The sequence below is a fragment of the Neolamprologus brichardi genome, chromosome 2 (assembly GCF_056152115.1).
Source record: "Neolamprologus brichardi isolate AB-2024 chromosome 2, ASM5615211v1, whole genome shotgun sequence".
NCBI classification, from domain to species: Eukaryota; Metazoa; Chordata; class Actinopteri; order Cichliformes; family Cichlidae; genus Neolamprologus; species Neolamprologus brichardi.
In genome coordinates, this window is record NC_142105.1 from 21,455,122 (window position 1) to 21,481,059 (window position 25,938).

Below are 25,938 nucleotides of genomic sequence, written 5' to 3' on the forward strand. Positions count from 1 at the left end.
GTGACTGGCAGGTCATGTGAAAGTAAAATATTGCTGTCATTCATTAGACAGGAAGGAGCATTAGGGTCATATAAGTTTATACTACTTCCTACTCACGTTCAAGCATAAAACTTGACTTACTTATATACAGATGATTAATATATTTGGGTTTTTTAATATTCATATATGTCAGTCGTGCTTTATTCTTTTACATGTTTAAAATAAAAGTATATACAAAAATAGTGATTCATATGTTAAAACCCATTTATTCCTAGAAAATATATGAACCAGTCTTCATGAAGTGTTTGGTGAATTGTAGATATAACAAAAGAAGTATAAACATGTTTACTTCAGTGTGAAAGTAAGTTAATCCACATAGCATTTTTTACTCCTAATGCTTGTCCGGCGTAATCACGACAGCGTTCAATTACTGAAGATTTGTAAGCACCCACAACAGGGTGCTGTTTGTTGTTTTTAACACCTTGTTTCTCACTTTCTTTTGGTTTTCCTTTTTCTCAGGTGGTTGTGTCGACTACGGTGAGCGTGGAGGGTCACGTTCTGGCCGTCTCCGACAACATGTTTGTGCACAATAACTCAAAACACGGGCGCCGAGCTCGGAGGCTGGACCCGTCAGAAGGAACGCCATCCTACCTGGAACACGGTATTTAAAGCGAGAACAAAACACCTCGGCTCTCTTCCCCATCTTTCTTTGTCTCCTTCACTTTATTTCTCTCTCTATGACTCCACTCCTCTCCCTCCCTCTCTCAACCCCTTCCCCCCTGTCTGGCTCCACACTCAACCCTTCCTCTGTCTCCCACTCCACTCCCCCTCCAACCTCCTTTCTTTCTTATCTCTCTCCTGTTTCCTCCTGGATTCTCACTTTCCTCTCTTGTAGGGTTTCTAACTCGAGCTAAGAGAGGAGTGAGTGGTAGCTAGTGAGTCTCTTGTCTCTCCCTTGTGGCTTGCTCCCCTCAGGTCTCTGCCTCTGGGCCTTCTACTCTGCCTCGCATAAGCACTATGTGTCTTATGAGGTCTGTTCTGCTTAAAGCCAACACTGGCTTTATTTCCTCGGAGACCTGCTTTTATCCTCCAGCCCTCCATCACTCCCCATCCCTCAGGTTTTCAAACACACCCATACACATACTGAAAAGCCCCTTGCACACACATACATACACACCCCCGCATGCACAGTCAAACCCAAACCTTTAATACTTCATAATGACATGTGCACATGATTTAGGAGCCTGCACTGATTCCCAAGTCCCTAATCCAGTTATTTTCTCATTTCGATTTCCCAGACATTGAATAAGAGAAACATATTTTTTTTCTTTGAGGAAAGTCAACCTCAGGGATGATAATGACAAAAAAATAAGCGGGGATTTACATGATGGCCTATAGTAGATTGCATTAAGATTGAATGTTATGGTTAAGTCTTTCTAATGACTATTCTCCAGAGGCAAGGTGGACCACTTGTCCCTGCGACTGGTCTCACAGATGATTAGAAAAGTTCACAAAGATGAGACATATTGGAGACGTCAGCGAGGCTTGGATCTTGCACATAAAGAAGAGTGCACACAGGACACCAACAGATGTTTCTCGTGTCGTAGAGATTTGTTTGGGAATTTCTTCCCCTCTGATTTTCAGTTTTCCCGGTGATGGGAGTTAAAAAGGAGGAACAAGAGGAATAAAAGGAACAGAACAGGTTACAGGGAGAAATGTAAATGTGATGAAAGAATGGGGGGAAAGTGCCCAACAGTGTAAAGAATAGAGAAATAATTTTTTTCATTAAAAAGAGGACAGTAGTTTCCCATTTCCCCCCACCCCCACCCCCCTTTCTGGTGTGGGTTCAGTTTGTGTGCAGGATGCGCAACTTTGGGGCCCATTTCAGGCGGTAATAGATGAGCAGTGCATAGAGTTGAACAGATGGCACCGAGGAACACCCCAAAGTATAATCCTATCACATGGATTCACGTTCCACCATCTGGTTAATCCACACACACACAGATACACACATAAACACACACATGCACATCGAGCGCACATAATATCAGCGGCTGTGAAAAGGAGGCATCTTAGGCCATGATTACGGCCACAGATTGCTGCTTGGTGAACGCTGATCTCTGCAGGCGTATCGGGGGGCTAAATATCATTCCAGCTTGTTGGGGAGGATCAACAGAACAGGGAGTCAGGCAAAGAGCAAAGGCTAGGCTGCAGGGAAAAAAGTCAGCCTAGTCTAAAGTGGATTATGCCGCTTTACAGAATTACAGCATGTCTGACAAGCTGCATATCTGTTAAGGAGAGGAGATTTAGCTTGTATAAACATGTATTTTCCCAATGCTGTTCTTTTCTTCAATCACATCCAGCAATCATAACACCAAGAGATAAGGTCAAAAAGCACACTGAATGGCAGTTATTGAAAATGCTGTTTATTGTTGTGGTCCCACGTACTTTGTCCCATAAGATGCGAAGAATATGCTTAGAAGGAAAACACTGGGAGCTTAGAAAAATCCATTACAAATGTACCGGGCAGAAGCTGGAAGGAGCCCATGTGGTCGTGCTCTGAGACACAGGCTACTACACAGATATATGAAACAGGCAGCTGAGCAAGAGCTAAGTGTTTGGCTAATGAAGGCAGTGTATTCAGAGGGCAGAGCTACTGTTGGCTCTGCTGTGTTCCCCGGTCGCATGGCCTTTGATCAGACACTGAGCACACCTGACATTTACACGCCCGCACGCTTTGCCACGTGTCATAAAACAAGTGCACCGCCGCTGCCCTCACATGCGGGGCAGGGGTGATGTTTAATAACGGGGCGAATATAATCACTCTGATTAGTATTCCTCACTCGCCCCCCGACCCCTGGGAGAGAGGCGATAGGTGATATATGTGTATGTGTGTGTGCATGTGTGTTAAAGAGAGGGAGAGATGGAAAGTAGAGGGGACTATGCATGCTGCCAATAGCAAAAGACCTTCTAGGCTTTCATTAGGATAGCAGCTAATCTGTTTTATATATATTTTTTCTTTTTTTCCCCAGCAACCCCCAGCATCAAAGCCATCAGCCCTAGTGAAGGCTGGACCACAGGGGGCGCAACAGTCATCATCATCGGGGACAACTTCTTTGACGGCCTACAGGTCATCTTTGGGACAATGCTGGTCTGGAGTGAGGTTAGTCACAATTTAGTCATATTTGTGTTTTTTTTTGTTTGTTTGTTTTATTTTTATTGGCTTGGTACACTTCTTATATAGCCAGTGTGGGCAAACAGTCTTTTAAATGCTTCATTTGGGAACCATTATTTTTACATTAGATTAAATACATAATTGTGATTTAAAAGTGCTCAAAAGTTTTGCAAAAAAACTTGTAACACTGTAGCATCACACTTTTGATAATGTTGTAATTATTTTATAGACAAATAATATAATCACATAAACCCTTGTTACCCACACTGCATGAAATCAATATTACTAAACAGAGAGCAACCATCTGCAAATAGCCTAATTTAAATTCCACCAAAACTACATCAAATGTTGAAAATGAGGCTTGTTAAGTTGTTTCCAGCATATGGAAAAGCTGGGCAAATACATAAATAAAGATCACCTGGAGGAAAACATGGATCAGTGTGTGACGCTGTTGTCGGATAAAAACCAGAACCCTTAAAAAACGATTTTCCTTTATTTGAACAGAACAAAGCATATGTCGTTGTTGAGTCATGTTCAGCAGTGCTGATCATCTGAAGTCCCGCATCAAGCGAGAACAGGACAACATTTGGCTTTCACAACTACTCGGTTCCCAAACACTTGCATCGTGTTGTTAAAAGAAAAGGTGATGCAACACATTGGTAAACATGTCCCTGTCCCAACTTTTCTAAAACGTGTTGCTGGTGTTAAAAAAAATCTGAAATTTGAGATTTTTTTTCAACAAAGCAAAGTAAATCCTTTTAGTTCCAACAAATCATATCACATGTTTATGCAATTCCTACATTAATACAGGGTTTAGATGAATGGGAAAGCACAGCATTCTGTTTTTGTTTGCATTTCACACAAAGTACCAGCATTTTTGGAAATGCTTTTTAATTGAAATAGCAGTCATGATTAATAAATGATACTATAAGAAAAAACTGTTTGCAGGGCTCTAAATGCATGTTAGAAATACTTAACAATCTCAATAGAAGCCTATTGTTGCTTTTCTCTCTGTCAGCTCTCACTTCTGTCATATTGCTATTCACCTCTCTTCCTGTCTTTTAATACGGTGCTATCTTCCGTCTTGAAATATATTCACATCGTACAGTATGAATCCCTTTGTAAGGAGCATCTGCTACATGACTAAAATGTAAATGGAGTCTATGTGTGAAATTGAAGGTCAGTGAGCAGCGCAGCTAAACAGCTTTCTCTTTAGTAAAGGAATAATTCTATAAAAAGCTCCTATATTATCTCGCTGAGAGGTGAGTGGGGCCAAACAATGCTAGAATGAAAGCCTAGCTAAGTGAGCAATGAAAAGGACAGCTAGAACAACACACACACAGATGCACACATACATGCGCACATACACAAAGCGCTGGCAGCAGCAGTGATAGCTTTTGAGCACTGCTAGTTTTGAGTGCTCGTTCACTACAGCGTGCAGGAAACGAGCACTCAGCGAGGTCTCATCTGTGTTTTGTCTTGTTACCGTTTTCCTTCAAAGACCCTTCAGCGTGAACACACGTGCGTGGCGAGCGGGCTCATCAGCCGCACTAAGTGAGCCTGTTTAAGACACAATTGTGCTTTAATGTGACTAACGGCAGCTTCAGCTGACAGACACGGAGACAGGGGCGGCAGAGGCAGGCGCATTATACATTAACTCGCATTGTTCAATAGGCGTACGCAGAGGAAAAGTGTGTTTTATTCATAAACAGATAACTGCTTTTGAACCCCTCTTACAGAGTCCGTGTCAGCACTGATAACCATCCCAAGCCTCACAGTGACATTGCCTTAGGCTACGAGGCCACCTGAGGGCTCGTAGCCAAGCGCATCATTTTCAGGACGATTATACAAAGAAAAAAAGTCAAAGCTGCAGAGGAAAGGTCCGAGATGAGCCGAGAATACCCCCACCCCCACCAGTGCACATGTTTAGATATGAAGTATCATCGCATTAATCTGCCTGGCCTTTCTGCTTTTCCTGTAGCTCATCACCCCCCATGCCATCCGCGTCCAGACTCCACCCAGACACATCCCCGGGGTGGTGGAAGTCACACTCTCCTACAAATCCAAACAGTTCTGCAAAGGCACACCTGGACGCTTCATCTACACAGGTACCTTTACACTAACATTTACCAATCTGCTGGCTTTTCTCCCAGTTTCTCTCAATTCTACACACAACTCATGTAGAATAAATTTAAAGCTATAATCACATCAAAATCTTCACACGCTGACTTTAAATTTTATAAAAATCTCACTTTAATGTTATATACATATATATATATATGTGTATTCCTAAAGTTTTGTCTTTCAGTTTATAAGCTGTCATTTCTCTGGACGGTTTCTGGTGAAAAATGTGCACGCTAAGCAACTTAAAATTCAATAACAGAACTCAATAATTCAGTGGAAAAAGCCTGCTGATCAGAGGAGGAAAAGCATTTGCCCTCTTTTATGAAGCAGGTGAAGGTCAGGAGGAGGTTTAACCTTTTGATTGGTGGGATTATTGAGAATTGACCCTGCTGAAGACGCGATTCAGAAAGGAAGAGGTCCGTGTGGAGTGTGTGATATTTATTTATTTATTTACTTTATTTTTTGATGGTCAGCACGGGGGCATGAATAGCTCGGGTGTTACATCAGAGCACGCTGGTGCAGAGTGAAAAACGCGCCGCGAGAAGAGCGGCACAGAGAGAGTGAATGTGAAGCTGTGATTAACCAATGCAAGGCCACAGGTCCTCTGGGAGACTGTGAATCACATAAATCTGTCTGTAATCTCAACCACTGATAGACTTAGGCCATAAGCCCCGGCTGGAATTACCAACATTTGACAAAATCACAATTGAGAGAGAGCGCGCGTGCGTCACATTGCTAGCGTTTCCTGCATCTTGTGTGTTCCTATGCGTCACATTTATGACTGTGTTTTGTGTACTTGTGGGGAAGACTGCAATAGGATGCCTGTGTTTGTTTGCACGTAAGTGTGAACATAGTCCAAGCGCACACATGCACGCTGACAAGTAACTGCATTACTAAGACACAGGGCAGATGGGTGGGCAGCCTTTGCCATGCCAGAGCTGTCCAACAGCCCACACTCTGCCAAACCCATAGAGCTATGTGTGTGTGTGTTTGTATAAGTGTGTGTAGGTGTGCATATGTGTATACGCAGCCTTTTAATGTGCCAGACATGTGGCAACCGCATGCATAAACGCCCTATCGCTTCCTAGTCCTCCAATCTTTCACCTTGTCACATTCACTTATTCAAAACTCGGCTTCTTTGAACAAATTCATCCTTTCCCCGCTTTCTGTCCCTCCATGCTCGACTTCCGTGGAGGCGCATAGAAGAATCTCAACAGGTGAGAGGTAGCAAGAGGTCATCCGCTGGGTGCCGAGCGCATGCGCCACGGTGCCACGTGCCAAGAGCTGGCGGTGACAGAGTCAACTGTGTCGAGGCACATACCCCAGTTCTACTTTTCACACACTTCATTCCAGCCACCCCCATGGGCAATTGTACGTCTCAAATATAGGTTTTTGTCATTTTACTTTCTCCCAGTGAGGAGGAAACCTGCTCACGTTTAGCGGCGGGAAAAAAGAAAAAAAAAAGAAGGGGAGGATGAGCAGGGCATTTGGAGCAGAAAAGCAATCGATGTGAGTGGAGAGAGAGAGAGAGGTGGATGAGAAAGAGGAGAGTGGAGAAAGATGGGAGCGAGGGATGGAGGATTACCATGGGCCATGTTGCCCTCCTGGGTCTGTTTGGCACCAGTTTGAGCCCAGTTGCCAGTGGGTACTAATCATGGAGGATTGGCAGCGCTGCGTGGCAGCTGGCAGCCGGCACATACACACACATCAACACATCCCCACACTCACAGACATGCATATACTCCTATATTACATGTGCATGCACGATCACACACACATGCACGCTCTGAATTACATTGGGGACAGCTGGCATTGCTAATCAACTTCTGCTGAGGAGAGGAAAGCGAGCAGCTCACAGACCTAATTAAGTCAACACATACCCAATACTGCTGCTACTGCTGCTTTGCAAACATACCCGACACACACACACAAACCTACCCACATAGCCCTACCTATAGGTTTATCCCTTCCGCCCTTCTCTGCATCATTATCGATACTCTAGAACCAGCCGCCACCAAAATGGAAAAAAAAAGAAGAGACGAGAACTTTTGGTGCAGAGAAAATTCGAAGAGAAGCTATTACAGTAATGTGTCCTCTGCCGTCTCTGAGGACTCCTGTGCCATTAGACTTCAGAAAGCTCCAATTAGACTCATCAAAGGCAATTAAGCTATCCACTGATAAGAATAGAAGAATGTTTTTTTTTAATTCCCTGCTCTTCCTCTGTCTTTTTATCCCCTTATCCCCCTTCTGTTCCTCTCTTTGCCCTCTGCCTTACCCACCTTTGGGGCTGAGAGCTTTCCCTAATCTCCCTCACTTTCCTCTGCTCTCTCTCCCTCTCTCTCATTATCAGGTCAAACCACCCCCCCCCCCCCCACCCCCCCTTGTACAAATGCATCTCCATGTTTGGTTGTGTATCACCTTTTACTAGATTGCTGTCTTTGTAACATTCATCAAGGAAGCTCTCTCTTTTCTTTTCGCCATGCAACATAAAATGATAATACCCAACCAGTGCGGCCTATGTGTGTGTACCTGTACTCATGTGTGTGTGTTTGTGTGACACAAGGATGCCGGCCATAGATTGGGGGAGTTGATGAATCACCCTTGTCGTTCAAAAGGCAATCCCTCCCTCCTCAGTATGCAGCCTTGTCTGCTTAGTGCTTCCACTACAGCTTCTGCTGATATTAAAAGGCTCTGCTGGCTCACATTAAGCCTGGCACCGCGCACGGTGACACGCATCCGCGCACGCACAAACATTAGGGGTAGTTTTTCAGCGCTCAGTGCAGATTAGGTGTGTAGGAAACATCACTCAGTTGCGGCAAAGAGGCGCGGGAACAGTGAGGGGGGGAGAGAAAAGACAAAAGTCAAGAGCAGAATTTAAACCAGCTGCTGCTGACATCTCTCTCCGTCTCTGCACGCCTGCCTGTGTGTTCCAAATTAGTTTTAGGACTGTCAGTTGTCTCTCATTTTATACAGTACAGACACTGTATTGTAAAAGTGTGACACAGGTAAGTGCTGCAAACAAGAGTCTGCAGTTTAAAGTTAGTGCTAGCTCTAATTAAACTGGCCCGCACTGTGGTGAAATCTGCTGGTGATGCACACTGAGAAGCACTGCTTTAATTACAAATCGCCAGAGTGCTTTAAATTCCTAAGTATATGTGATCCTGGTTGTGTTGATATCATAATTTTGGAGAAGCGTGCATGATAATCAGCGGGAAAATCTCCCGCACATGTTGCTGCATAAACAAACTTAACATTAACATAGACAGACGTAGTCTACATTCATATACACACGTGGATCACCGCACGCATGAGCACGTTCGCACATCACACAGATGCACGAATGTGGCACGAAGTCATCTGGCAATAAAAGTGGGGTGCAGCCACGAGCTGGTCAATTACTTGTCTTGCTCCTGTTTGTGAATGCTGTCTTTTATTGAGCCTGGGCGGGATGCCTGCTGTTGATTAAAACGGCTGGTCTACAGCTGGAGACAAGGCCAGCTGAGATAGCTGCATACATTCCCGTTTACGGCGCGCAGTCTTAACTGCGAGGAAATTCACACCTCTATTTGAGATTGAGATTAATTTTCTGCACCATGTGGCTTGTCTTGCCTCTTTAGCATGCTCCGTTCTTATTACGGGAGCATCTGCTCCATGATGATGATGTAAATGAATTTCGAATGTAGATTATTTTGTTCCCCGCCGAAATGAGCGGCGCTCACCGGAGGAAATGATTTCTCGTGTTTTCTTATATCTTAATTCAAGCGCACACTTTTCATCTGGATTTTTCAGAATTTGCATTCTCCCAGCGAGAAGCCATGCTGTCAGGTATTGTTAACTGTCGACATGCACTTTTTTTTTTTTTTGCAACAGATAATTAGAGCTTAGGTTGTAGTAGTATCCACACCTCCATTGATTTGTAGAATCTCTCTGCACACACAAACACACACACACACACACATTCTTTCCCTCCTTCCAGCCCTCTCTCTCAGGCTCAGCCTCTCCTCTCCAAAAGGCTCTACTCATCTGTTTTCTGTGTATGAATTTCCAGCCATGCATTAGTCTCCCTGACATGTTCAAGCGATGCTTTATTTAGCTTGTCGGATTCTGCAAATAAACGCAATCTCAGGGTTTATGGAAAAATGGATAAAAATTAGATTGTAAGGTATTGATCTGGATTGTGAGTAGTTGGTGGGGGTGCTGTGCGTGTATGTGTGAGAGAGGTGGTGTTGGAGGTGGGGGGACGGGGAGCTCTCATTTGTGTGTGTGTGTGTGTGTGTGTGTGTGTGTGAAGAGGGTGGGGCGTGGTGGGGGTGAGCAGAAATGAAGCCGTAATTCAGGGCTATTGAACCCCCTGCCACTGGCGGCATCGATCGCCAGGCAGCGGTTATGAGATCACACCTGAGCACTGGAGACTGCAGAGGGGAGGGAAGGACGGGGGGGGGGAGCTGTGCGGGCGGGGGTGGGGGGAGACGAGGGAAGGGGGAGACGAAAGAGTAAGGAGCGAGGAGGAGAGAGAGAGAAACAGAAGGTTGTGATATGATCAGCTCCTTACCCGCTGTCTGAGGGCCTGTTAAGGTGTTAACATCAAGCCTCAGAGCCAATTACCTAACCCTGCAAGTACACTACCCACTCACCTCCTCACACTCACAGTGTTGTGACACAGAAGGAGAAGAAGACAGGGCAACTGGACGCTGGCTGTTGTTCTCCCCTCCTCCTGCTCTGTGTTTCCAGGACAACTCCACTCTTCTGACCTCTCAATTATCCCTGATTCCCCCCCCCCCCACTCGACCTTCTACTCTTTGCACGCCAAACATCCATCCGAACCCCCCGCCCCCCCCCCCCCCCCCATTCACCCTAGCCCCCCATCCACCCCTTCGTACACACTCCCCCTGCGGCTCTGTGGGTTATTATAGTGAAATATGAAGCGATGTGGATTCTAGGCTTCATGAAATTTCCATGAGCATTGATCTGATCTGATGTGGGTGATTGCTAGGTGAATCCCTCCAGTCCAGAGCTGTTGCTCATCTATTCATTTATTTATGGCAGTTATGTTTTACTGGCTTTGATTTGCTCTTCTGGAGAGCGACAGCTAAGGATTATAAATATACCTGAATAGGAGAGTGTGCTTGGAATCCTGGAGGGCAGCAGCACACCACTCCTCTTTCCAACTTGGAAAGTTGTTTTTTCTTTTTTTTTTCCTTCTTCTAGCATTAATTCTTGGTGTAAAATGTGAGATATTGAGCATGGATATAAGGGCATAAAAAATAAGACAATCCCCAAAGAGGCACAGGCAGATAGTTAGTGATGTGCGTTGTCCCCCACATACTCGTCTTCTGCTTTATGGTCCTTGAAAACGAGCAGAGACAATATCACTTCCTCTCTCAATTACCAAAATTGTCTCTTTATTTGTAATAGGGGTATCTATGTATGTCTTGGGTTTTTATGCTATTGTTCACTCGAGGCTCATTTGGCACATTGTGGGGAACTGATAAAAAATTCATCATAAAAACAAAAGCCTCTGAGACGAAAGAGAGGATGTTGTCGGAACAATCCCCTCCTCAGACTGAAGGCCTAATCCAGGGCAAATCCTCCTTAAAGCTTTAGAGAGATCAGAGAATAGGGAAGTAATGTCAAATATTTGTCCTCGGAAATAATTCATACTTTATTTGTTGCATGTGATCGCCTCATTGTTTTGGCTTATTTTATCAGCAAACCAGCTGGCCCTGTAATGTGTGTCATTCTCTGTAAGCTGAGCCAGCCTCTGGCATCTCTACTTCGACTTTTCCATCTCTTTGCTGTCTTTGCTTCTAGCTATTCACCTTTCCTTTCATTCACTCTTATGGATCGCTGGAACACTCCACTGGGAGAGCTGTCCAAATACATTTGTGTTGCCAAAACAGAGCATCACCCATTCTCGCTCCCGCGCTCTGTTTTTTTCGGTCCGTGTGTTTGAGCGGGCGGGCTCAGGAGGAGCCGTGGTGAAGTCACTGGAGGTCCAGCAGGACAGCTTGTACTCATAGCCTCTAGGGGCCTTTTTTCTGGGGGCCGCCTAGTCAGCCTGGCTGCTCAGATGTGAGGCGAGCAGGGCATCAGCCCCCAGGAAACGTCCAAGCTGCGACCCACAGGGGAAACAGACGGACGGCACAGACGCATACAGGCGATTCTCACGTGTAATGGCGCCTTTTCTTTTTCTTCCATACAAGCGCACATTTACTGTTTCAACCTTGGTCCGGAAGCAGCGTCTTAAAGGCTGTAGCGCAGGAAAGTTGTCAAGACTGTGCCCTGACCCCCCGAGGCAGCCCGCAAAGACAGGAGAGGGAGAGACAGTACATTAGGAATGAATTATGTGGAGAGAGCACTTATCCAACAATCCTCCTCTGAAGTGTTTGTACTATAAGCCTCAGATCTTCATTGTATTTATTCTAATGTTTAAATATTCATGGTAAACCTTCTCATATTCAATTACCGAAGCACGACCACAGCATGCAGAGAGTGCTTTCTCCCTGCTGCCTGGATGATCTGACTGTGTGTGTGTGTGTGTGTGTGTGTGTGTGTGTGTGTGTGTGTGTGTGTGTGTGTGTGTGTGTGTGTGTGCATGTGTGTGTTTAGCTTGTTCCCTGGAGCGATCAAGCCTTTGTTATATTGGAACCAAGCTCTGTAATTGCTTATATTAGTCGCTGATCAACGCAAGACCACAGGACACACACACACATTCACTTTCCCTGATTCCTGACAGTCTTTTTATTAACCACCAAAGCGGGCGACAGAGAGAGATTCATTACATCACAGGCAAACAAAGACACACACCAGACCTAATAGAGAAAACCCACATTTTTCAGCGTGGTTAGTTTAATATTCATGGATTCAGTTATGTCTGCTGTCACTTGCTTCTCCCGCCGTACCTTCTCTGGTGCTTTTGAACATTAGGTGTGTTCATCATTAAGGATCAAGCTGTAAATGTTTTTTTTTTTCTCTCTCTGCCTGCTTCCCTCCACTTCCTGCTCAGCGCTGAACGAACCAACCATAGACTACGGCTTCCAGAGGTTACAGAAGGTCATTCCCAGACACCCTGGAGATCAAGAGAGATTACCTAAGGTACAGTGCCTCTGCTCCTCTCATGTGTCTGCTCACACTAGTTGCCAAGCACAATAAATTCACAAGAATCTGTCTTGGTAACACTGGTACAAAGATGTATTGAAAACCTCTTGAGTTTCATAGTATGTAGGATATACATGGCACAAGGACAGCATGACCTCTTAGACAGAGGAACAAACCATGCGCTATAGACAGTAGGCCATACATGACACTATGCACTATGCACATAAACATTTAACCACATGTTCATGGTCATTTTCTGTTCAAACAAACACTTTATTTGTGCAATGAATGCACAAGCGACTCTATTCATCCTTCCACTGAGTATAAGGTCATTTGGACTGGCAAAGTGGGAAGAGGAAAGGGGATAGATGGAGAGAGGAAAAGAGAGGGAGAGAGAGAGAGAGGAAAGGAGGTTGAGGGGAGAGAGAGAGAGGAAGAGAGAGGCAGAAGCAGGTTAGGTGATCCATCATAGCTGTCCAGTCTTACCTCCTGCTGGGTCAGTGGATCGAAGTCAACCCCGGGTGGACTTTATTACTTCCAACACACACACTTATCCACAATGCAGCACACACACACAGAAATGCACACAGACTTCTCTATGCCTTCATGCGCACGCACACATACACTCAGTGGAGGGAAGTCACCACGAGGCAGAGATGGAGAGCACAGGTAGATGCAGAAGGAAGATAGAGAAATCACTTGTCCTCACTGTGTGTCATGTCTGGTGGATACAAGACTTGTCCCGGTGAGTTCTGGTCTTTAGCCTATCAACCCCCCGTATCTCTCCAAATATCTTTGTATCCATCCATCTCTTTTCCTCTCCTCCTCTTTCTCCCTCGCTTGGCGGTGTCTCTTTCACTTCTAAATGAACAGCGGTAGCTGGCAGGCCTGGTTGTTCATTTCAGCTCTATTGATTTGTGCCTTTATTGAGGTAATAACAGTTTGTTGACCACGCTTCTCTCTCAACTGTTGGCCTCAATCATTAGAGAGGGGCAGGAGAGGGGCATATGCTGGCAACTTCTTGAGCTACAAATGTCCATTCAAAGCTACCTTGGCACAAGCCTCTGTGTGGCTGTTCTTTGGTGGGTCTTTAAACTAGATTCAACTGACTGGGACTATAATATATTCCAATATATTGGCACTTTGACGAACCCGCCCCGCCCCCAATACACATACACACATACACCGTGCAGAGAATAGGCAGGATATATGCCAACCCCTGTTCTATCTCTGTATGTTGCGATAATGATCCAGTGATCCAGCTGAAAACAGCCCCATACTGTGCTGTAGAATAGTCAGGCAGTCAGACTGAGCGGGGACTGCTGGGTAGCCAGACTGCAGGGTGTTTAGCTAAGGCTGCGGTGTGGCTGGGGGTCTGGGGCTGGCTAATGAGTGACCGCCCTGCCAGACGAGGCCAGGCTCTGCTCTGGATCAGGTTCCCCTTCCTGTTGACGTCTCTGTGGGTCTGACTTTACGGGAAGAGACCCTGCGCCCAGGAAATGGTCTCCCCTTACAGCAGCAGGGCTAGGGAGGCAGCACGGCGCTAACCACATTTATCTGTTTATCAGAATGACTCTGGAGCGCTGCCTAATCGCGTTTAGCTACTGGACAGATCCCTTCGCTAACGAGAGACTGATAGGTACAGACAGGGCACAGGAGCATGAGAGAGTGATTAATGGGGGGTGGGGGGGGGGGCAAGTGAAAGTAGTTCAGAGGCTCAGGTGAGGGGAGAGTGAATTATAAATGAGGAGATGCACGCACATAATAGACCTAAGGAGAACGAGCAGAATGGCTGGTGCAGAGAGGGGCAAAAAAAAAAAATTAAATAAAGAGACTGAGGTTGCACGTGTGCTCCCGGAACACCGTTACACTCCAACTGCAGATCTGTTCGTGTCCTAATGCCTCGCACTTCCTTCATTTCCCCTCCTCCCCCGCTTTCTTTTCCTCCTCCTCCTCCTCTCCTTTTCCTTCATCCATCCATCTAACTATCTAGCAATCCCTGGGAGGCATGGGGCGTCGAGGAAAAGCAGAGAGAAGGAAGCGAGGAGCAGTGCATACATACTAAAGAACCACTTACCTTCCTAGGGCCTCTACATCTCTCAATCACCTCAAGCAGGCCTCCTTTCTGGTCTCCCCTCTTCCCAGCTCTCACCCTCCTCCTCCCCTCGCCTCCTTTTCTGCCTCCCCCAGATAGTGCTAGTAATGGGAGGTTAACACAGAGGCAGCGCTCCCATTATTGAGTGAATTTAGCACCTCGGACAGCGCTCTACAATCTTTATTGCTTTGCTGACCCTCTCGTCATGTCCTGGGCGTGCTCGACAGCCTCCACATGTGCATGGCTGCGTGTGCGGTTACATTCGTGTGTGTTTGCGTGTGTGTGCGATATGAGGTCTGATTGAAAGGCGGCGTGTCACGGAACAGAGAGCACACATGCTCCGGGGCTTGTTCACAGCGAGGGATACACTCAGGAGAGTATAACGCACAGCGTGAGTGTGCGCGAGTGGAAGAGAAAGAAACGAGGAGAAGGTTGGAGGGGAGGGGGCTGCAATTTTCTGGTTGTCGCGCCTCCAGCATATATCCTGGCCCCGGCACATTAACTTTTAAAAAGGGTTTTGTAGGACTGTAGGTGTCTACATCACACACACACACACACACACACACATATATATATATATATATATATATATATATATAAAGACTGCCTGGAGTCACACACTCATACACTCAGGGAGGAAAAAAGAATAGAGACAGAGAGAGGAGGGAAAGGGTGGTAAGCGGTGGAAAATGAGTGCGGAGAAGCTGCGTTAGGATAAATGTTTGATGTGGGAAATTCCACTCGGCGGTTTTCACCTGAGCAATGATGTTCTACATTTATCACACAAAGTGGATACAGGGCTATTCACTCGGATCATTACCAGGGTTAATACAGGGCAGGAGACGGGTGTGTCCCGGCTGACGAGGAGAGTTGTATAGCCGTCAACCTGATGATATGTTGTGTTAAATGAGATTGATGCGTGATCATGTGCGGCGGGTTCGTGATCCATCAGCGACTGAGGAGAGAGAGAGTGAGTGAGAAGATGTGGAAGATAGTTGACTGATAGAGAGATATAGGCTCATGTTTTATTCACAGATAACAGTATCTTCCCTCTGCTCTCCCAAACTGCCCAGCTAGTAACAAAGTGCCGGGATGGGCCCATTTCTCTTCCTCTCCCTTCCTCTGTCTACCCCTTTCCTCTCCCTCACACTCTCTCTGTTCTGCATTCACAGCATAATGCAAGGAGTGAAATGTAATAAAAGTGACTGAACTCTTTGAGCCGCCACACTTGTGATCAATCCCCCTTCCTCTGTCTGCGCTTGATTGCAGGAGGTGATTTTAAAGAGAGCGGCAGATCTGGTGGAGGCCTTGTACGGGATGCCTCACAATAACCAGGTAAACTCTCTCTTACCCACACACACAGACAAAAACACAAACAGCAATATCTCTTATTAGACATTATTATGTTTGTGGTTCGGGCCAAGTGGCAGCATCAAAGGCGCTTATCTCTGCTGGCGATGTAGCACCCTGCCGTGTTCGCGCAAGATCTGGGACCCACAAACATGCACGCTAGACTATGTTAGAGCTTTTTATCAATGCAGAGGGTGGAGATGAGATTAGAGGGAACGCAGAAGGCAGTTGAAGAGGAGGAGTGGGATTAAGGCTCGAGTCTGAAGGAGGAAGAATGGAAACGCAAAACAGGGAGGAAGAGGCAGGCTAAAGATCTGATGAGTCTGTTTAATGAGCCTTTCCTCCATTTACTGAACCAATCCCACCACTCCCAGCGACAACTGATAAAAACCACTCAGCTCTGCTAGATTTACACGTGTAGTATCTTGAGTGGAGATCTAGCATTCTTATCAGGCTATAAAGTCAACATCAAGGGTATATTTTCCCACTTCTCTTCTCTTCTCTTCTCTTCTCTGTTACTGACCACCACTCTTTTATTTTTTGTTCCTTTCTCATCGTCAGGAGATGATTCTGAAACGAGCAGCGGATATCGCGGAGGCCCTCTATACAACAGTCCCAAGAGGGCACAACCAGCTAGCCAGTCTTGGCAGCAGCTCTGTTCATGCTGGCATGATGGCAGTAAACTCCTTCACCGGGTCAGAGGTGGCACAAACAGCCAATCAGGGTGAGCAAACGCAACAGGAAACAATTCTGGCCTATTGTCATGGGAAAAGGAAAAGGAAAAAATGTTTATTTGCTGGGGAGGGGGGCAACTGGCATTTTATTTTTCATGTGGGAAATTTAGAGATAGTGATTTAAGAGCATGGAGCAAATAAGAAAGTGTGAAAAAGGAGGACAGGAGGAGGAGAGGTGACAGTAAGAAACGGGGAAAACTTGAAAGAAAGATGGTGAGAGAGTGAAGAATGGAGAAAAAGAAAGCCGTGGATGGAGTACGATGGAGAAATATGAGTGGGTCCTAGGGGTGTGTATATTAGACTGGGGTCGGCCCCTGTCTGACAGAGAGAGATGTGGGTGCAGTCAGTGGTGATTCATCACATGTATCGGGGGAACCAGAGGAGAGTGGATGGACCAGCCTCTGGATGCATCTCAATAATTCCAATGAGCTTCCTCTGCCCTTCATTTTCATCCGGAAACATTTTTAAACTATCGTTTGTTTCACCCTCATATTAGATGAAAATGTAAACTTAATCAGGGAGGAGCAGAGTGGTGAAGAAGTGAGACAACACTTGTGATGAGTAGCCTTTGTTACACTAGAGCAGGGGTGTCAAACATAAAGCCCGGGAGCCAGAATCACCTCAGCGAAATCGGTTTTGACATCCCCACACTAGAGAGTGGAAATTCCAGATGTTCAGTTCCAGCCATTTTTTCCCTCACCTATGTTATCATGTTGTATATTGTATAGATATTGTGTAGGCTCACTTTGTGTCTTCAAAGCAGCTCTGACCCATGGGTGCCCTGTAGTGTCTGGTACTGGGATGTTGGCAGTTTGTGATGTGGAGTGATGCATCCATGAACAGATTGGGCACCATTCATGTGCAGGCAGGGCACACCGTCCTGCAGGGCAATGTGCAGGTGGGCGTTACCATGTCACATGAATGGCAGTACCCGAGGCTTCACAGCAAAACACTGCAGTGAAACAATGATTTTCACTTTGCCCGTCAGCGGTTTTAGTGTTGTAGCTGATCAGTGTGTATTTATAGTCTTCCATTTTACATTGTTCTTCTGTTCACTGCCCCTGTAAAGCATGAAAGGTCCTGTCAGAAATACTAGCTTCATTCTTTGTAAATTACAAGAGAGCCGCCAAGGCCTTTTACCGTTAATTGCCTTATCAATATATCTAATTCTGAAGAGGAGCCAGCAGGGTGATAGTCCTCTTCTTTCAAGCGTGGGGGGGGCTGCATCTAGATCCCTCTCATATCATTCTTACTCCACTCTGTTCATTGCTTTTTTTTCTCTCCCATATGCTGTCTAAGATTTTTCTAAGAAAAAGCAAAACATTTCTTCTGGCTTGTAATGCTATGTCCATTAGTATGAAAAAAGGAGCATTTAGCAGCAGCTGCATGTAGGCTTTCTTGTTTTGGTATGTCTGCCATCTGCTATACCTCTAACACTCTCTCCATCTCCCTTTCTTTCTCTGTCTTTAGGTTTCAGTAGGAGTACAAGCAGTGTGTCCCCTCATGGTTATGTCCCCAGCTCTACTCCCCAGCAGAGTAGCTACAGCTCTGTCTCCACTAGCATGAATGGCTACGCTAACTCTGGCATGGCAACCTTGGGCACCTCGCCCAACTTCCTCAATGGATCTGCAGGCAACTCGCCCTATGCTAGTGAGTAAATACAGTGCATACTAGAGCTGAAAGTTTGGGTTGGGATCAGCATTTTGTAAATGACAGAAGACATCTCTGAGAGGAACAGAGAAGCACGGCAGGAAACAAGAATCGACACGACAGGAGAAAGTATTTCAGTTCAGCTGGCTCATCTGTTTCTTTAAGAGCAGAGTCAAACACAAATCCCCGCTTTATTGGCCAGGGGAGGAGATCACCTAGCACGTCCCAACACCTCCTCGACACACACGCGCGCACACACACACACACACACACCACCTCTGCTCACACACACTCACCCTCTACATTAAAGACTCTTGATTAAATCAATAAACTAATTGCTAGAGAAGCAATTCCATTTCAGCTCTTTGATTCCTGGGTGTTAACAAGTATTTTAACAGGCTCATCGGCCCCACACAGACACTTTCAATCAATGGCCCCTCGGCCTGCCTTTGTAGGTCCAATTTTCATTAATTGATTAGTTAGGCCCCTTCATAAATGGATTATGACTTTATTGCAAGGATTTGTCAGGAAGAGCCATAAAAGCTAAGTGTTGGATAATAACAACAATAAAGGCAGAGGCAGATATCACAGGGCAGGTGAAATACGGCTCAGCTGATTGTAAAATCACTGAAGGGGGAAATGCTCTTAGTGTATTAGCAGACAAAAGACAAACCCGGGAGAAGTGGATGGATGGGATGATGTCAGAGGACATGATTTGGATTGTGAAGAGTTGGGTCATTTGGCTGTGTGTGCCTCTCATGAGGGTGAATTACAGTGGCCACAGTAAATCCAGCTAACGGCTATCTTGTACAAAGCTTTTGATTTCATTTCTGAAGCACTGAGAATCTCTTTTAGATATGAATATGTTCAAAAAGTTTCTCTATCTTACATTTGAAATCTTCAATCCACCGTTCCAGAGGGGATGTCCCAAAAGTACAAATCCACATCTAGCCCTTAAATTACATGACATATGGTTAACAACTGTTTGGAGTGCTTTTAAGGTGGTGAATGATGCCTAATGTGCAGTTAAAATGCAAAGAGCCAGTGGGCAAGCATATTGCTTATGTATTCTAATTTTTTAAAACCTTGTTAGTTAAAACCTCTAGCATAAATATCTGTGATAAAGTAGATGTGTGGGAGCTTTGTTTGTAAGTTGCCCTGAAAACAAATTACAGGTTGCAGCACCTAAAGTTGCTGAGGAGATGTTTATCACCCCCTGAGCACAGGATGAGTCATCAAAACAGATTGATCAGAAGGGGGGAAAAACGACCTCAGGCCATTTTCAGCATTTTCCAACTAAACATATTTTTGTGTAAGATATGGAAAATCTCGTTGCCAAATAATTGCTTAACAGCAGAACAGGTAGCAAAACAAGTCTGAGCCAGTTGATCTGAGACCAACATGTCACCCCTCCTGCCATCATCCATTGACCAGTCCCCTTCTGTTCGTCCCGTCTGCCTGTCCTCTGCCCTCGGCCCTCTCTCTAACCCCCTTTCTGCCATCGCCGTCCCTTCCTGTCCTTCTTCCCTGACATACACCTATGACGCCCCTTCCTAAAACACCCTCTCCTACCCGTCTCTCTCTCTTTCCCTCAGTTGTCCCGTCCAGCCCGACGATGGCGTCGTCGACCAGCCTGCCCTCCAACTGCAGCAGCTCCTCCGGCATCTTCTCCTTCTCTCCAGCTAACATGGTGTCTGCAGCCGTCAAGCAGAAGAGCGCATTTGCCCCCGTTGTCCGACCCCAGAATTCCCCTCCTCCCACGTGCACCAGCGCTAATGCTAACAGCCTGCAAGGTAAGCCGCTAAATAGCCTCACGCTAACTTGCTGATGAATTTGAAATTTGCAGTATGAGCACAGTAAAAAGTTTTAGTAAAAATATTTGCTAGGAATTGTTCACCCTCAAGCTTTAATCCTGCTTTTCCTCACCTCTTATGATAACGTCTCACTTTTACTCCTTCGATTTTCCTTTTTCTTCCTCCACTCCTTTTTTCCCCCCTTTCTTGGCCCTCCCTCCACTCTCCTTCCTCACCATAGATCAGTCTTTTGTGGACTCTAGCAAGTACTCATCAGCCAGCTCTCTGCAGGGCCTGGCCTTCTCCTGAAGTATGTTACTCCTCGCTTTCATTTTTCTCTTTCTCCGTTTTGGCTTTCCACTCCACGCTATCCCAGACCGCTCATTTGCACCATCCTGCCCTGCCCTTCCTTCTCGTTTCTGTTTTTATTTGTCACTCTTGACTTGTCAGATAGTCATCATGCTACCCCATATGTGTTATATTTCCTGTTTTCACTTCCTGCTTCCTGCCCGTCCTCTAGTTGGTGCGTCTGCGGGGGGAGGGTGTGAAGGGAGGTCGTTATGCCACCACGGGTCACTCTGTTCTCTCATTTCCATCGAATGCGGCACGGGGTCTGTTCGTCTGGGCAGGATGTTGTATGGTGCTGAGATCCTGAGAGAGAGAAATGATGGATGGGAATCTTTATCAGAGCCCCAAGCTAAGCACTTCCTCACTTCCTTCGTCGGCGTTGATGAGCTCTGACCACTGTGACCTAAGGGCCAATGGCCACTATGCTCTGATCACACTGACACGCGCACACACACACACATGCACATGCCATTCTGTTAATCCCAACAAGCGGGAGACACTTAGGAAATAACCTGGGAATTAGTGGATTGAAGAGTGGGGGAAATCAATAAGGAGCCAATATGTTATATGAAAAATTTCTATCTGTGATGGTTTCTGTGTAAGAAAAAAAACAGGATAGAGGGAAGGAGTGATGGGGGGAGGTGGCTTGTGGGGAGGCGGAGGTGCAGGAGTTGGTGCTATAGGGAGGTAAAGATGTGAGTATATCTCGTGGATTTCATTTCCATGTTTGAGCCTAATTTTCATCACCTCTGTCACTCCGCATCAGTTCATTCTCTCCCCACCCCTCTTGTTTGAGTCATTCTCCATAATGCACATAATAGGCTTGCACCATGTAGCTGTTAACAATTAACAGCGGCAGCTCTTGCATGAAGCTGTTCAGGAGGCCTGTGAGAAGCTGAACAATGTTGTCGATGCGCGGCCAAGTCAACGGCAGCGGCGGAGGGAAATGTTTTGATTCCTGGGGCCTCGGAATGAAGAGATAATGAGGGAGAGTCATCTTTGTTCGCCAGATGCTGGAGCACATTGCTGTTATGTGACTGTTGTGATGACAGATGAAACCCAGCAATCACATGACTGACCTTTCTCTCTCTTTCTTTACCCCTCAATCTCCCATTCACTCCTTCTACCTCCCCCTCTTTTCCCACAAAGCAGCGATTCCCGGGATGATCGTTCCACCCATGTAGAAGATCTGGGATAGCTGGAGATTTGGGAATGTTGAGAGGGAAAAAAAAGACAGTAGCGGAGTCTGGTGAGTCTCTGTTATGCTGCAGAGCTAAACTGAAGGAAGTCAAGATAAAGACGCAGGACTCTGTTAAACTCAGGCCTTTCCATTGGGATTTCATCTGAAGGCGATAGGAGAGAAAGAAAAAGGGGACAATATGAACCTTTTGTGATGTTATTTCCCTCTTGGTTGAAATAGTGTAGCTTCTCTGACACCATGTTGGATGGAGTGTATAGAGACTGATAGTTTGCCCACAGTGTGACACTGACCTCATGAAAAGAGCATTTATTTATCTTTGTGTTTATGCCTGTAAGGTTTGGGTTTGATTACTGGAGGCACCCACGCCGCCTTGCAATCCATAACTCGCACAAACAACAGTGAAGCGTTGGTTTGGCCATGAAGTTTACAATAACTTCTGTCACAAATAAAGGAGCTTTCCTTAGCGTTTCCATCTCTGTAAAACCGCAGAGCGACACAGTGGCCAAATGGAGAAGGAAAAAAAAAATTTCAGCAACACAGAAAAAAATAGAAAATCAACCATTGATTTTGCTGCTAATTTTCCAATAAATCTTAAAAATTGTCTAGCAAAACTGCCCTAAGCTGTTTAAACATCACGCCTTGCTTTTCTTTTCTTTTTCTTTTTTTTAAATCTCTCTCTCATTTTGGTTGGTTTGTTTGAATTTTAATAAAACTGTGAGGATAGAGCTGTTTGCAATATGCTTTTTCTGCTTGACATGTGAAGACAAGGTGACGATGAGAATTTAGCCAAAACTGACGAGGTTTTTAGTGAAGACTTGAAAAGCCAGAGGATGTGTGTGCGTCCAGCCAGCACTGTAACTGAAGGAGCCTAGCAAATATCAAATTAGAATAAATGCGTGATATATGTGATATATTTTTGTATATAAAAAAAATGTTCATTTTGGGGTTTTTTTTCACTTCTTTACTCTTTTTTTTTTGCGATAGCTCTAGTTTGAAATGTAAACATTAAATGTCTTAAGGCAGCTTCTCAGTACAGAAGATAGATTTACTGCGTCTTGTCAATATCTCATTTGCTAAACATGAGAAACATGGGTTTGGATACAAAAAGGGGATCCCTGTAAAATACCCTATAAATAATGTATTTATCCCTTGTATTTGTACATTGACTCTCACCCTCGTTTAGTTGTGTTGTGTAAGTTTAATACAGTAAGTGAACACTTTTCGCAGTGTTTTGTTTCATTATTTGCTGTTGTCTCTCACTATTTAAATGTGACTTTTTTTTAATCTTTGTTCCTTTTTGTTTTTTGTATGTTGTTTTGCATCAGTATGCCATGCTTCTGTTTGTTGATTCAAAACATGCCATTGTCTATTTTTGTATTATTTGTAAGTTAATAAAAAAATCTTTTTTTTTCCTTATGAAAATGTTTATTGTACGGCAAAAAAAAGTAGCATCCTATTCAGAGTATTTCGTTGAAGTAGATTTTTTAAGAATATAAACACACATTAATATATACTGTAAATCTATATCTTTTTGTTTGAACTCTGAGGCTTTCAGATTGATACTGTTCTTGAACTGATAATATGCATGGGTTCTTCTCTTGAGTGACTCTTTCTTTTTGTGTGTGGAAAACCAAGAGAACAAACAAATTGCTCTGTTTTTCTTTCTTTGTGTTCCTCTTTTTCGCCTCCCTCCTCTTCCTCCTCCTCCTCTGTTCTTCCCTATGTTATTTATGCCTGCTTACATACTGTATCTATATACTCTTTCTTTTATTTCTGTCACTGTAATCTTTACCAGCAGTCTAGATGCCTTAACAATGCAAACCCATTCTTCATTCAATCATGTGTACAGTTTTTCTACCCTCACCACAATTGTCTGTTGCCACAGAGGAATTCATGAGAACTTGGGGACAAAGCACAAACCCACTCTGTTTGGTGGTAAAGCCAGACTAGAATACAAAGAGCCATAATTCAACAATCACACACACACACACACCCCGATGTACTATAATACTGCAGCAATGGCACGCTTTGAAGGACAAGTCGGAGCGGCCTTTCTCAGCTGTGCTTCCTGCACGTTCGGAGAAACACTTTTTGTAGCAATTATGTAGCTTTTTTTTAATGATTTTGACAGCATGATAGTAACATTTCTCATCAACCACAGGATCACAACAGTACGACAACACATGGCTGTTTTTATTGTAGTACAGAGGGGCGCACAGTGAAGACAAGCGCTGCCACAGCACAATTTTAATCTCTACACGGAGTCGTAGGTCTGACTCCAGTATCCGACAGTCAACCCCCCCAGTCCTTCTCCGTCTGTATTGGCCTTTGGACAATACAGCTTCATTTCAAGCTAAACAAGACTAAAAAGAACATGTGATGAACCACAAAAGGGAGCTCCTTGGCCCATCAGACATTTCTGTAGTCTTTTTTTTTTTCTTTTTTTCGTGTCTGCCGTGTGTCTTCAAGCTGTTGCTGGACAGAGAATAGGGCTTTTTCTCTCTCTGCTTTTTCTTTTCTAGAGCCTGGTTTTGTTAAGGGGGTAGAAAGGACCGTTTTAACAGAGGCGCCTGCTGACAGACGAGTGTTTTTCAGGCACTTGTGTGCCTGTGCCGGTCTGGGCCAGGGCGGGAGGGGCCGCAGCATATCTGTTTCAAATGAACTACAGAGGTCTGTTGTCATACAATGGCATCTTTGTAAGCAAAAGTTCCATCCCAAATATGAGTATCAGTAATGGGTGACAAAGTTTTTGTATTTAGGTAACAAACAACAAAAAAAGAAGAAGATGCAAACCAAATAGCTGGTGTCTATTTTTTCCTCTGTTTGTCTTTGACTGCAAATACACTGAACAGCTCTATGATATAAGGGAAGAAAAAAAATCTACTGTATAGATTGTTATTGTTTTTGATGAAAATTGAGCTGTAAGATAACTTTTGGAATCTCACAATGTTGAATTAAAGTTACCTCTTGTCTGTGACTTTGTCAGGTGTCCTTTTATTTCGAAATATGCCTCATTCCTGATTTATTTTATGTTACCGGTTTTCTCTGGGTTTTTTTTTTTTTTTTTGACTGAATATGCCTTCTCCAATTAGCTGACAGGCAGCTGACTAAGAATAGAGGAGGAACGGCGACGGCTTATTCCACAGGTCAGAAACAGGCCTGCATCCTTTCCCCTGCTCGGCTCCTTTCTCTAATGAATCTAATTCATTAATGCATTACTGATGGCATGGTGAACATGGTTAGCCTGACAAGTTTCCTCCTAAACATATTAGTTAATGATGATTCCAAGGTTATTAATTGCAAAGGCACCAGCCCACCATAATTGAGTCATCATTTGCATACCCGGTCATCAGCAGAAAATTAATTTCTTTTTTATTTTTTGCATATCTAATTTAGAAGGCTGCGATTGGATTAGCTCGTGAAAACAGCGGATCCCAGGATTCTGCTGACCTCAAAGTATTCCAGGGTCTCCTCGGTAACTGGAGGCTTCCGCAACACCAAGGGGGGAAAGCAAGACGACCTGGAAGTACTGATGAAATAAGGGCTCGTAAACACTGCGTGTGCGTGTGTGTGTTTGCCTCCCTAATTGCCTAAAGGTTCATAACAACACACAGTCTTTTTTTCCTCTCTCTACTAAGTCTAATAACAGAGTTGATAGTTTGCTGACAAACAGTAAAGTGGGTGGCGGCGTGCATGATTTAGCAGTAAGAGGTGGGATATTGAATTATGGAGGTTGCACACTTAGTCCCGAGGAAAATGAGTCCTGGAGCCTAATGTTTTTGATTAGCAAGCCGAGCACCAATGCCGCGTTGCGCCGAGGGATTCAGCTTCCCCTAAATGTAGCTTGCAGTGCAGCACATATACGCACCTACACACACTGAAACACGCACACACTCATAAATCATAAATACACATAGACAAAAGGTGAACGCATTTTGCTCTTTATTTCCAGCTGCTTTTCAGGCCCCAGATAGACTGGTCAGTGTGGGAGGAGGACAATAGGAGTGGGAGGCCGAGGGCAGCGTGGAGCCAGCAGACCTCAGCCCTCTGGAGACGTAACATTAAAGACGCTATTCCTGGAGAACTACTCCAGTGGATAGAGCTGGCAGAGCCCTCGCACATCAAGAGAGGTGCTGTTCAGGAGCTTCTGTGCTACTAGTACCCTAATGAAATATATTAATGCACACATTCCTCGCTCTCCTACTCCACCTCCTTCTTTTTTCCTCATTCTCCTCCCTGCATGGACACATGAAGGGAGGAAGAGCGGAGAGATGTATTTGAAAGAAAAAAAGGAGTCCCCATGGGGATCTCGGATAAAGAAGAGGAAAGGAAAGAAATGGAAAGGAGAGAGGATGGGAGTGTGTGAGTGTGTGTGTAGGGGGATATTCAGA

General features: G+C 44.9%; 1 protein-coding gene across 5 annotated transcripts in view; it reads left to right on the forward strand.

Moving 5' to 3' along the window:
• Positions 1–24,524, forward strand: part of ebf1a (EBF transcription factor 1a) — a 55,507-nt gene extending 30,983 nt beyond the window's left edge. The window contains exons 8-17 of one of the 5 annotated variants that reach the window (XM_035911046.2): positions 499–640; positions 3,012–3,142; positions 5,136–5,262; positions 12,285–12,373; positions 15,741–15,806; positions 16,383–16,545; positions 18,026–18,205; positions 19,801–19,998; positions 20,240–20,308; positions 21,496–24,524. In XM_035911046.2, the coding sequence (XP_035766939.1) occupies positions 499–640; positions 3,012–3,142; positions 5,136–5,262; positions 12,285–12,373; positions 15,741–15,806; positions 16,383–16,545; positions 18,026–18,205; positions 19,801–19,998; positions 20,240–20,307 (1,164 nt within the window). In that variant the 3' untranslated portion in view covers position 20,308; positions 21,496–24,524. The remainder of the gene's footprint in view (positions 1–498; positions 641–3,011; positions 3,143–5,135; positions 5,263–12,284; positions 12,374–15,740; positions 15,807–16,382; positions 16,546–18,025; positions 18,206–19,800; positions 19,999–20,239; positions 20,309–21,495) is intronic. The other 4 variants (XM_006781701.3, XM_035911053.2, XM_006781702.3 and 1 more) reach the window with 4 other exon arrangements.
• The last annotated feature ends 1,414 nt before the right edge of the window (positions 24,525–25,938 follow it).